Source organism: Patiria miniata, unplaced genomic scaffold (genome assembly GCF_015706575.1).
Source record: "Patiria miniata isolate m_02_andy unplaced genomic scaffold, ASM1570657v1 HiC_scaffold_7, whole genome shotgun sequence".
In the NCBI taxonomy this organism is placed as follows: domain Eukaryota; kingdom Metazoa; phylum Echinodermata; class Asteroidea; order Valvatida; family Asterinidae; genus Patiria; species Patiria miniata.
Genome location: NW_024037074.1, coordinates 28,753,406 through 28,764,777, shown reverse-complemented (window position 1 = coordinate 28,764,777; position 11,372 = coordinate 28,753,406). Strand labels below are relative to the sequence as shown.

Genomic DNA, 11,372 nt, shown 5'->3' with positions numbered 1-11,372 from the left:
AATAATTTTGTATAAAGGAATGAACACATGTTTCAAGGAAGAAATCTTCAACACATAAACAGAATACTGGCGGAAAATAATACCAATTGATAAAAATGAGTTATTGAGTTATTTTCTGCATAAATAGGGGAAAACGACCTCATACCAGTATAGTAGTGGGAATATTACAGGTGGACCACCGCAGTTAAGTTACAGTCGTTACAAAAAGAATTACTTCCCCGATGGTGGGACACCAGCGCACCGGTTTGGCTATTAGCATCAGCCACCATTTTGTTTGTCAACCATGAATGTGTCTAGGAAAATTTTTGGGTTCAAGAAAATAAAAATTTGTACCAATTGCACAACCTAAAACACTGAACATATTGCTTTTTGAAAAAAAGATATTTAACAGAATGCTGAGTGGAATCCTACATGCAAACATTGCTGAATTCATCGGAAAGTTGGTGCTTTAAACGTTGAAGTAATAATAATAATCGGCATTTAAGAACGCCCCTTTTAGTAAACTAAATCACGGCGCTAACAGTATTATTATTTCCCCGATCATTGGGCCAATTAAACATTCCAAATACCATCTCAGCTCCCCAGGGAGTATACAGCTCGATGACGCCTGTTGGGCGCAAGCAAGCTAAATCAATCACATAACCATCTCTGCCCTCACAGGTACCCATTTACTCCAGGGTAGAGAGAAGCAATGAGTGACAAAGTGCCTTGTCAAAGGACACACGCACCATAACCCCTAGCTGGACTCGAACCCACAACCAACCCGCAGAATTACCCGCAGACCACGAATTCTATGCCCTTAACCACGAAGCCACGGCACTCCTCAAGAAGTCGGACAGCAGAGCAGACGGCACGAATAATTGGTACAAACATCAACCCTCAACATAATTACCAGAAATGAATCCGGCTAGATAAAGCAATTTGAACTTGAATAAAACTGTGTGTGTGTGATCATAATCCAGTCCGTTCGTATTTGCGCCCTCTAGTCTCTTCTAACCAGTGACACTTTTATCGTGCAATGCTTGAAAGTATGAACGTTTCAGGCCTATAGAGTGATCAAACCGGAATGGCGCACTGTGATCTAGTGAAATGACACAGTTTAAAAACAAAGTCCAAAAGGTATTGAGATTATCCCAATTTTAAATAACACAACATAGGACAGGATGTTTGAGATGTCCCGATTTCCTTTATACGTTCTTCCGTGGCCAACTTCCGCATAACCTTCTATCCTGAATTAGTTAGAGTGATTGCCGGAAAAAAGGTGAGCGCATCGCATCGGGATTATATGGTTAATACAATAAACAGGGAAACTAGCGAGAAAATAAAGGAGGTGATTGATCATACTGATATTATGGGTAAAGTGCCGAGCTTCCACAAGATTTCTTTCTTTGAACACAAACAGGTTTAAATTTTTCATCTGAATAATATTGTGTAAGTGCGTGAACTTCAATAACAAACAGGAACTTGATGTAATACACTCCAGGTTTGACTGGAAAACTGGCGAATCTGAATTACAATAAAAACTATCAAACTTCCATGAATTCATAGTGTTGTTTTTCAAAATTCAGTATTTGGGGAATTACTGTGCGTCGAGAGTGCACCATGTAAGTAGTAGCGGAAGTATTGTCGGACAGGAATTCCTTATTCCGAACAAAATAGAAAAAAAAAAACTATTTTTGTTCTATAGCTTTTATTGCCTGAAAATTTGGCCTCGCAAAATGTTGGCTTGAATCCGCATCAACTGTTCAGACTAAGAGCTAATTCAGCTATAGTCTATACAACATAATACCTGGTTATGATTCACAAGCACCAATATCGATAAGTTATCGAGTCACCGTGTGGAAACGGGATCATCATGGTCGGAAATATTTATATCTCGCCGTTTTGCCTATGAGCAAATTTGTGTCAATGTCACATATCACCAAAGGTCAATCCCAAAATTTGCAGAATTATCGTCAAAGATTGTTTTAAACACTCACCGTGCAATTCTTGTTCGATCTTGCAAACAGTTCTCTCGGGTTGTCGTCTGAACGTGGACATGAGCTGCGGTCGTTGTGAGGAGTGAGCCGGCAGCTTGTGACTTAAATATTGACGTCGATTTCCCGAGCAGTGACTGAGGAACTTGCATGCCCGGTTTGCGATTGGCCCCTGCTCGCTGTCAATCACACATCACTGACTCGCTTCATATTGATGAGAGGGAAATGATGTTACTGTTACATTGCCACACGTTAAACCCGAAGCTTGTATCACCAACACTCAAATGGACGCATCTAATTGGTGGAACGATTGTATGGACGTCGGTGACCTATTCACACGTGGATTGTGATTGGCACCTGTCAATCACAGACCACTCACTTGTGGTCACCGACTTGTTGGGTGACTTACTCTGATTGGTGGATAGAATAATGACGTACATCGGCCATACGTGATTCAATCAGTGTTAGTTTTGCGCTTCGTGTTATTTAATGCAGCCACGCATTTGGTGGCTAGTATTTTGTAGTCAGGGTATGCAGTCTATCTTTTTGATAGAAAAACGAAGGCGTAATAATTTAGCTTGAGAAGAAAAAGTAATGAGAACTTCAATATATTGTGTTCATAATATCCTGTACAGGTACAGTTGCCGCACTCTTACGGTGAAGTATACTTAATTTGCAGAACCCAGCAGGTAACTTTAATTATAACCATTCATCTATCCCACTCCACTAATCAAACGTGCGCTTGGCCAGGCCAACTCCTCGCTAATTGAGGCCCTCCCACCTCCGCTTATTGAGCCCAACCTATACCAAAAACCAAACAAATAATTAGGCCAACCCCTATCTTGACCCTCGCCTAATCAAACCTAATCCCAAACTTACCCCAACTGTTTGGATCCTACCATGTGCAACAAACTTCTTTCCTTAGGAAACACTAGCCTTCAATTGCCTGATCTCGCAGCCAAGCACGAATATCCATATTATACCCCTGCCCCCAACATCCCATTCCCCTCCTAACTACCCTGGGCAGCCAACGGCGGATCCCGAACCAATATGCTGAGGTGGAGAAGGGGAGTGCTATGCTTATTTAATACTAGAGTGCTGTTGTTCCCCTTTCTATTAATAGTTTCGTCGACAGGAAGAGGAAGAGTAAATCCTATCGAGTGCCACCGTTTTTAGTAATTCACTCATCAACTTTCTGCTTATGACAACCAACACTTTTTCCCTCTACACTAGGCCGGCCTATAAGAATACCTACTGAGACAATTTGAAAAGACGGTGGCCCATATTCTACCGAAAGTCCAAAATAATCACTGTGCCCCTGAGTGTGCCTGATTTCTAGCGGAACAATACTGCCCACAATTCCAAACAGTACCTATTCTTATACCTATCCAGGGTGTGTCGTTTTCAAACCTAGTATTCCGAGAGATATTTCGCCGTGAAGTATTACTCATTGGCGTGGTTCATTAAAGGGACTTTAATTAAGACTCCTCATTTTCTGGATGAAGCATTCAAAGAGTTAAACGCCTCCCCCGAATCCCAGACAGGCTGAGTGGTGAGGCACGCCCTCTCTAGCTTTCCGGGTTACGCCACTGAGTTTGAAGAGACGCATCGTATCCATCTCAACATCCGGCAGGGACCATGATTTTCACCACGATGGGAACGTGCAGCACCAACATTGTAACTGAAATAAATCTGCCATCGGATATACTCGGATACGTACCACGCCGTCCGGCATTAGGAGCTGGCCGCGTGTTTAATGCGCAGACCATTTTTACTAAATCGGGTACTCAGACCTCACCGCTACACTTTTCAACGACCCTGCCCCTAACATACCTGCCCGTAAGCTGACGTCGGTTCAACTTTCTCCCTATCCAGCCTCTCTCACCAAGGCTTTGCCACCCCACCCCCGTATCTCACCCCTCTCCCATCAATCTGTGGGACGCAACCACCTAATTAATGTCTTACAACCTTCAGACCCAAACGGCCTAAACACCCTGCCCCTTCACGGTGGATACAGAACCAAATTGTCCATGTGCTTCCAGTTATGTTAGGCGGTGAGTGGATGGGAAGGGGCAGGTAAAAGGGCCTGATACCCGGCAAGCTGGCCGTTACAGAATCGAAAAGCGTGGGGATGCGTTTCATGTTTCCTTCATTATTTTTCCTGACTACTTTATACTAGCATTTTGGGTGGCGTGGTGGCTTGTGCGTAAAGCGCTCGCCTCTAACCAAGGTGACCACGGTTCGAATCCTGGCCGCGGATCACATGTGAGTAGAGTTGTGCGTTGGTTCTCTCCTGTGCAATGGGGGTTTTCTCTCTGCCCTCCGGTTTTCTTCCCTCCGGCAAAATCAAACACTTTCGATCTCAAGCTGTGCTCCGTGGTCATATATGGGTCGATGTGGCCGGCAGCCATAGGCACCTTTACGTGCCAGCGGCCCGACCACGTTGTGGCCGCGTTCTTCGCAATTCAGCATCCCAGCTGCAAGTAAATTATTAATCATTAGCCTATATGTCAAGAATCCGTTGGGGAAATGAAACGAGTGGACTACACCACCGTCTTAGTAATATTTACTGCTTTTGTTCAATTATTGAAAGATAAATAACTATTGGTATCAGTTTTGTTGCCCCTCCCATTTTCAACACCTAACCCTCTCGACACACATCTGTACCAGGCCTTGAACACGAACTTCACAACAGAGGAAACACACGACGTGACACATGTATTTTGGGGTTCTTTGCACGAACAACATACACATTGGGTACCAAAAAAATGACTGAAGTGCCACACAGGCAAGCGTAAGCGTACACGTACAAAAGTACATGCAACGTGCATGCAAACCCCCCGGCAGATTCGCGTGGTTTTCTTTGCAGGTGTCTCAGTACGCATTTAGTCTGCTTCCCATTCATGAACCTCTGTTTAAGGCTAGGCCGTTGTTGACCTGCTGCCGTTACCAAACTAGGTGCCGTTTTTCAAACCTCGGCTTCGACTTCTTTTTCCATTCATGCACAATGGCAATGGGGCTTGACCCGTATTAAAGGACCGAAACCGGGGTTCAGAAAACGGCTTTGCTCCAATCACCCAAGTTAATCGTACGCCAATCTTGAGGAACACCTTGGCGTACAGTGTGTACAACCATCGGCCATTGTGCCCACATAGGGCAAATGGGTCATTGTGGGTAATTGGCCCAGGCCCTGTCAGACCTATATAAAGACCAAGTCACGGCTAGCTGTTAATTGTGTTTGTACGGATTGACGTGCGTAGAGTAGAGAACATTTCGATTTCTCCGCAATCGATCATTTTGAAACTCAAAGTATCGATAAAATAATGCCGTGGTAACGTATGTGCTTTGCCATTTTTGTTTATGGAGTACTGCTATTCGAGTACGAGTACTTTATTTTATCGAGTGTTGTTATTCAAGTACGAGTACTTTGATGATCAAGTACAATTTCAACATGTGCGAAAACGAGTACTTTGTTGCTCGAGTACAAGTACCCTCGTATCGAGTATGAGTACTTTGACATTCGAGTACGAGTACTCTAAAAAGTACTCGCTTAGTACTTGAGTACGAGTACCGAGTACGAGTACTGCTGCTCTTGTTCAATTTTTTGTTGCCCCTTCACATTCCAACCCCTAACCCCCTCGACACACATCTGTATCGGGCCTTGAATACGAACCCAAAATCCAAGACGACAAAACAGCAAAATAACAGTTTACAGAAATACAAAGTAATTCACTGAATTGGTGCAAATATTTTCAATATCAAATTGACTACAATTGTTAATAATAATCACTGATTTAAGTACTTAATAATACATTTGTTCACAAGAGCCAGATTGGTATGTGCTCGATCATTTCGACGACAAACGATTTCTTTAATTTATTTTGGTAAATATCCAAAATGTCTTTGCAATTATACTTTCCGTAGAATTCGATTTCACTCTTCCTTTTCATGTTCTTTTCACCAAAAACTAGTGTTTTCAAGACCTTGTTTTCTTAGAATTTATATTCTGTATCTTATCATTTCTTTGTTTGTTTTGTTTTTTTTTTAAGAAAGAAAACAAATCCTTCCGAGGATTAATAAATGATACTGCATCGGGCGTGTCGCCGCCGGGTACGTGTCTCTTATCCGTGGTTGCGTGAATTGAGGACCCTATGAAATACAGACTTATTGATATAGTATTGTGTGTGTCTAGCTGGTGATAATTAGTAGAGTGACCACTCATGCGAGGTAGTTCAACCAATAATAGGGTGCTAGTAAGTCAATCACATTAATGTTTGTAGAAGACATAATTTTGTAATGTCTAAAGCAGCAAAGTCTTCATTCAAATTTTAGTCCAATTTCTCACCCTCGCTCATTCAAAATTGCAAAACTTTCTTTCAAATGCACTTAAACACGGGCAAGCGTTTTCGCACCCGGTTGAGTTTAGCGAAAATATAAAAATGTTTCAGGGTATCCTCATTACCCGCGTTACAAGTGTGCAATCTTGGTTACTTGTACATTGAATTCAATTTGGAAAATGCGTTTACCAAAGTAAGACATTTTCAACCAATACTAGGGTGAAGGTGAACTTATCAGTTTTCACAGAGGTCTGATTTTCATATGACAGCGGAAACAAGCCTGTTTTTTCTTAAATGAAGTTTGGATGAGAGAAATTTATCGGGAATCAGTATTAACCTGAGTGTCCGATGAGCAGCACCATTGCCAGCTCCGGACATGAGGGAGGGGGGAAGGGCCACATTACCAGCTGGGGGGCACACTACCAGAAAACACACAATTGAAGATAATGTTTTTACGCTTATGGTTTTTGCCAATGGGGGCTTGGCAGTTGCTTGCTTTGTGGAGACAACTATTTATGAGGCGCCCCCTCTATCGATGGAAACTTAACACTATTTTTTTTTTCTCGAAATAAACTTTCATAGTTGTTTGACGGTTTCTCTCGGAAAAGAATCTCCTTAAGCTTAATACATCTAGACAGATTACTGGCCGAACTTACAGCTTGAAACATCTGGGCCTGGTAAGCTCGGGTTATTGCCCGCCTCCCCTCCCCCCCCCCAAAAAAAAAAAAACAAAAAAAAACAAAAACGAATGTGTCATATTTCTTGGACGTTGACTTTCTGATTTCACTCGGTTTGTATTGATTTCGGTTATACATGTGTTATTGTTTTCATTGTTTGACAGTATCCCCATGACATTAAATCTCATAATGTAACGCAGTCATGACAAATCACAGGACGAAATTTCAATTTTTAAATACAGAATTAACTCGTTTTGGGGGGGGCAACAACTCTAGAAATACTACATGTATTCAATTAGATTTTCAACACCATGCGTTGGAGATCTACAATCATGAGTATTACTAACAAAAATCGGGATGTACGTGTAGTTATCACTTATGTCTTTGGGAGTCGATTTACAGGTATTGGGGTGCAGCCCTGTATTGAAATTCCCATAGACACCAGTGTTAAATGCCCATACTTCAAAATTCTTGTAAAAATACTCAGAACTCTCACGGGTATAGCTGCACACAAAAAAAAAAAAAAAACAGATAATCAACATGTCATCTTTTATTTTATTTTCCTTTTTTTTTGTGGGTTGACCATTGATTTTTCGAAATATTCTCACCCAAAGAAGGGAACCCCTATTTTTTCCCAAAGTGGAACAGTAGCCATCTTCAAAAACGATCCCTCCACTACATGACACAATAGCGCCATTTTCGAACCCAATTGCATCCAAAATGCTCCAAGTCCGGGCCAGAGGGTTTATTGCCTTATCTCTTCAAATCCCCAATTGTATGGCTCTCAAAACTCTCTAATATAGAATATTTTAGGGGTTTAACTTTCTTTCATGCACTCGGCGGATGGGCTTAGGCCTATTTACCGGTGTGCACCCTTTACCATCCTGCATGGGCGCGATTTTGTTTTTCTCCCAAACGTCATTCGCATAATGGGTGTACGCTATGGCGTTTTGGAAATTACTTTTCTAAATAGTGAGAAGAAATATAAATTAGAAAAAAAAGCAATGAATTCGAACGTAATGAAATTCGGACTTTATTTCCCTTTAACAAAATATCCTCTGAAGCGTTAGGTTAGATAAGAAAAACAAATCGGGGACAAAACAACGGTGAATCGAACCTGCAACCTCGCAATGCAAAATCACAACCCTATCGACTGAGCTATCGCACTGCTCGCCAAAATATGGGGGAATTATAATTATATACCTGCGTACGTATCATAATTGTATCGTAGAGGGCGCTAAACAACCATGTATGTGGGTGTAGTTTAGGAAAAGAAAATTCGCATCCGGGGTCATGGTTAATTACGATGGGAACGCACAGCAAAGCTAATTTTACTGAAATAAATCTGCCAACGGATATTTAAAAAATGCGGAAGAACATGTTTTACTGGTAATAATTATAATGTCCACCTTTTGGCGGTCAAGTCTCCGGAGAAAAAAACCTGTCTGCATGTCAGATTTGTTTTGCCGATGAACCCTTCCCCCTGCGAAACTCCTGGATCCCCCCCCCCCCTGCACACACCCATCTCCCCCATGCACGTGGCGATGGCCCTGGCCCTAACATACCCGGCGTTTGTAAGATGAGCGTGTGAGGAAATCGTACAGCTTTCACCCTATTCAGCCTCTCTCACCAATGCTCTCCCTCTCATTCTCACCCATCTCTCATTAATCTGCGAAACGCAACCACTTTATCTCTATTCCCTTCAAACCCAAGCCAACCTGAACACCCTGCCCTTCACAGGCGGATGCAGAACAACACTGTCGGTGGGCTTCCGGTTGTGTTGTGGGAATGGGAAGGGGCAAAGATTCATGGGCCTGACATCCAGCATTTTTCCTTGCTCATTTTGTAATGTCTACATTTTTTTAGCATTTTAAGAATCCGTGGGTAAATGGGATAAGTAGACTACACCATCGTCTTAGTGCCATTCATTGTTCTTGATGAATTATTGAAATGTAAGTAACAATCAGCATCATATTTTGCTCCCCGCCCCTCATCTTCAATCCCTAACCCCCTCGACACCACTAATCATTCATCCTTCACCCCATCCATCCTCAACCAATGTTAACCCGGCCTTTTATTAACACCGATCCCCAAATCTAGAAGTCAAAACAAACAAAAATGGACAAAAATAAAGGTAATTAACTGACTCTGTTTGCAATAATTTGTAATATTAAAGGGATAAGAAATGTTAACTATAATCACAGATTTAAGTACTTAATAAGAAATTATTTTGTTCATAAGAGTCAGACTGGGATTTGCTCGTTCATTTCAACGATTTTATTGACTGTCTTCAGTAAACGGTCAAAATTTCTCTGTAATTTTACTTTCCTTAGAGGAATTCGATGGAATGTATTACGAAAGGGACAAGATTTCCCACATTGTTAAAATACAGTTTTCGAGTATTTATATTCGATACTGATTACATGTTATATGATTCATTTCTGTGCTAAAAATAGTTATGCTGTTAAACAGAGCACATCCTCAAATGTATACTTGGAAAATAAATGTTTCTTAGAATCAAATATATACTATAGAATCATAATTGCGTAATCTGCTGATATAGTGTCACATTATCAACTCAAATTACATTAAATAGTCAACAATTTCATCAAAGTAAAAGCTCTCAAACACAACTTTTAACATGAAACAAAAACTCAATTACACATGTATAACATGGGATATAAATAAAGTGTTTAACAAAAGTTTAGATTTCTTGGTTCACTGTGGCGCAATTTGAAACTCTTGGTTTTTGTTAAGAAAAAAAGTTTCCGAGGATAAATAAATGATATCACCAGACTTCATTTTATCTCTGGCTGTATACGGTATGCGAAATGCAAATGAATGAAAAAAAAACCAATATATTTTAACAACAACAATATATTTTAATACATGCATTTGTTACTTCCCAGACAGACTATTGTAACGGTTTATGTTTTTTTCATACGATGACCAGTTTAAGAAATAACAACATATATATGCAGAAGGAAGGGTCGTACGCCCATACTTCAGGAACTACGTTGGCTCTTGGTTACTGTGCGGAATGAATTCAAGATTCTTCGGTACTTTTCAAACGTATCCGCCATGGTGTGGCAGCGCTACGGTACTTCACAGAGTAAATATTAGTTCATGCGTTTAACATTCGCTCTAAAAGCTGTGATGGGGTTCAGTTTAACCTTCCTAAAGTTTGTCCAAAGCCTGGCAAGGCATACAGTGACCGTGCAGACTTCCGCGTTATTTGAGCAAAAAATAATGAATTTGAAGGTTTTTTTTAATCGCAGCTAAAACCTTCTTTTTCAAAAGTCATATATTTAACTTCTTTTTAATTAACTGTTTTTATGCAGTTTTGATGTCTTGTAAAGCATTTTGATACTTGAATGTAAAATGCTTTGTATTAGGAATCAATTATCTTTCTTATTATCATGACATTGAACACTTTTCTTTTAATTCATTGGTTTATACTGTTTGGGCAAAATGGAAAGCGAAACCAAAAAAATGCAGCACTATTCCTGTATATTTATGCGTTGTGATTTGATTTTATTTATTTAATGATACATTTATTCGGAGAAAAGGAGGAAGCCACTGAATGAGGTGTAGTGATAGGTCGAAGTACCAGTCACCCTACCGGACATGGTAACATACACCGAGTCTCCTCGCTGCAGGACCATCACCGCGCTACCAGACAACTGACCACGTTGGTTTTGTTCACCAAATGTAGTAATCACCTTGTAGTCGTTTTTAACAAGATGGATGTAAAGGTAACCGCTGTTGCTATACTTCAGAGCAGAGAACGTAAATACGTAGGTGCCCGGCACACTACAGGTGAAAGTGCCGGTCTCGAGGTCGAAGCTGGTACCCGGCAGAAGGGTCTCGGCCTGCTGGAAGGGCAAACGGGTGTCGTGACTCGTAGAGGTATCCGAGGGGCTCGTCCTCACCACGGTGAATGCCACCCGCTGGTTGGAGTCGTCTGGTGTCACCCCTGGCTCACCCTTCTGACCTTTGACACCAGTTTCCCCAGTTCCTCCAACAAAACCAGGTAGCCCTCTCGGACCTATCTTGCCGGGCAGACCAATCCCATCATCACCTTTAGACCCAGTGTTCCCAGGTGCTCCCCGCTCACCCATAGGTCCAATAGGGCCAATCTCACCTTGCTGACCTGCATCGCCCTTTGACCCCGGCTGACTGTACGGCCCCATCGGTCCTACTGGCCCAGGCAGACCTGGTATGCCGGGTAGTGCAGCAGGTCCCTGGCAGCACTGCTGACACACCTGAGACGCAGGACCATCGCCGTCCGAGGGAACCGGCCCAGTAACGGAAGCTCGGAGCTTGACAGAGTTACCCAGAAGGAGGGCGATTGACAGAATGGTGGCCACGCAGATCTTCAT

The 11,372-nt window shown here is 41.8% G+C and overlaps 1 protein-coding gene across 1 annotated transcript; it reads right to left on the bottom strand.

Moving 5' to 3' along the window:
* Positions 1-10,544: 10,544 nt before the first annotated feature.
* On the bottom strand, positions 10,545-11,372 carry LOC119745548 (collagen alpha-1(X) chain-like). Its single transcript, XM_038221942.1, has one exon. It carries the CDS (start codon positions 11,370-11,372, stop codon positions 10,545-10,547), a length of 828 nt encoding a protein of 275 aa, XP_038077870.1.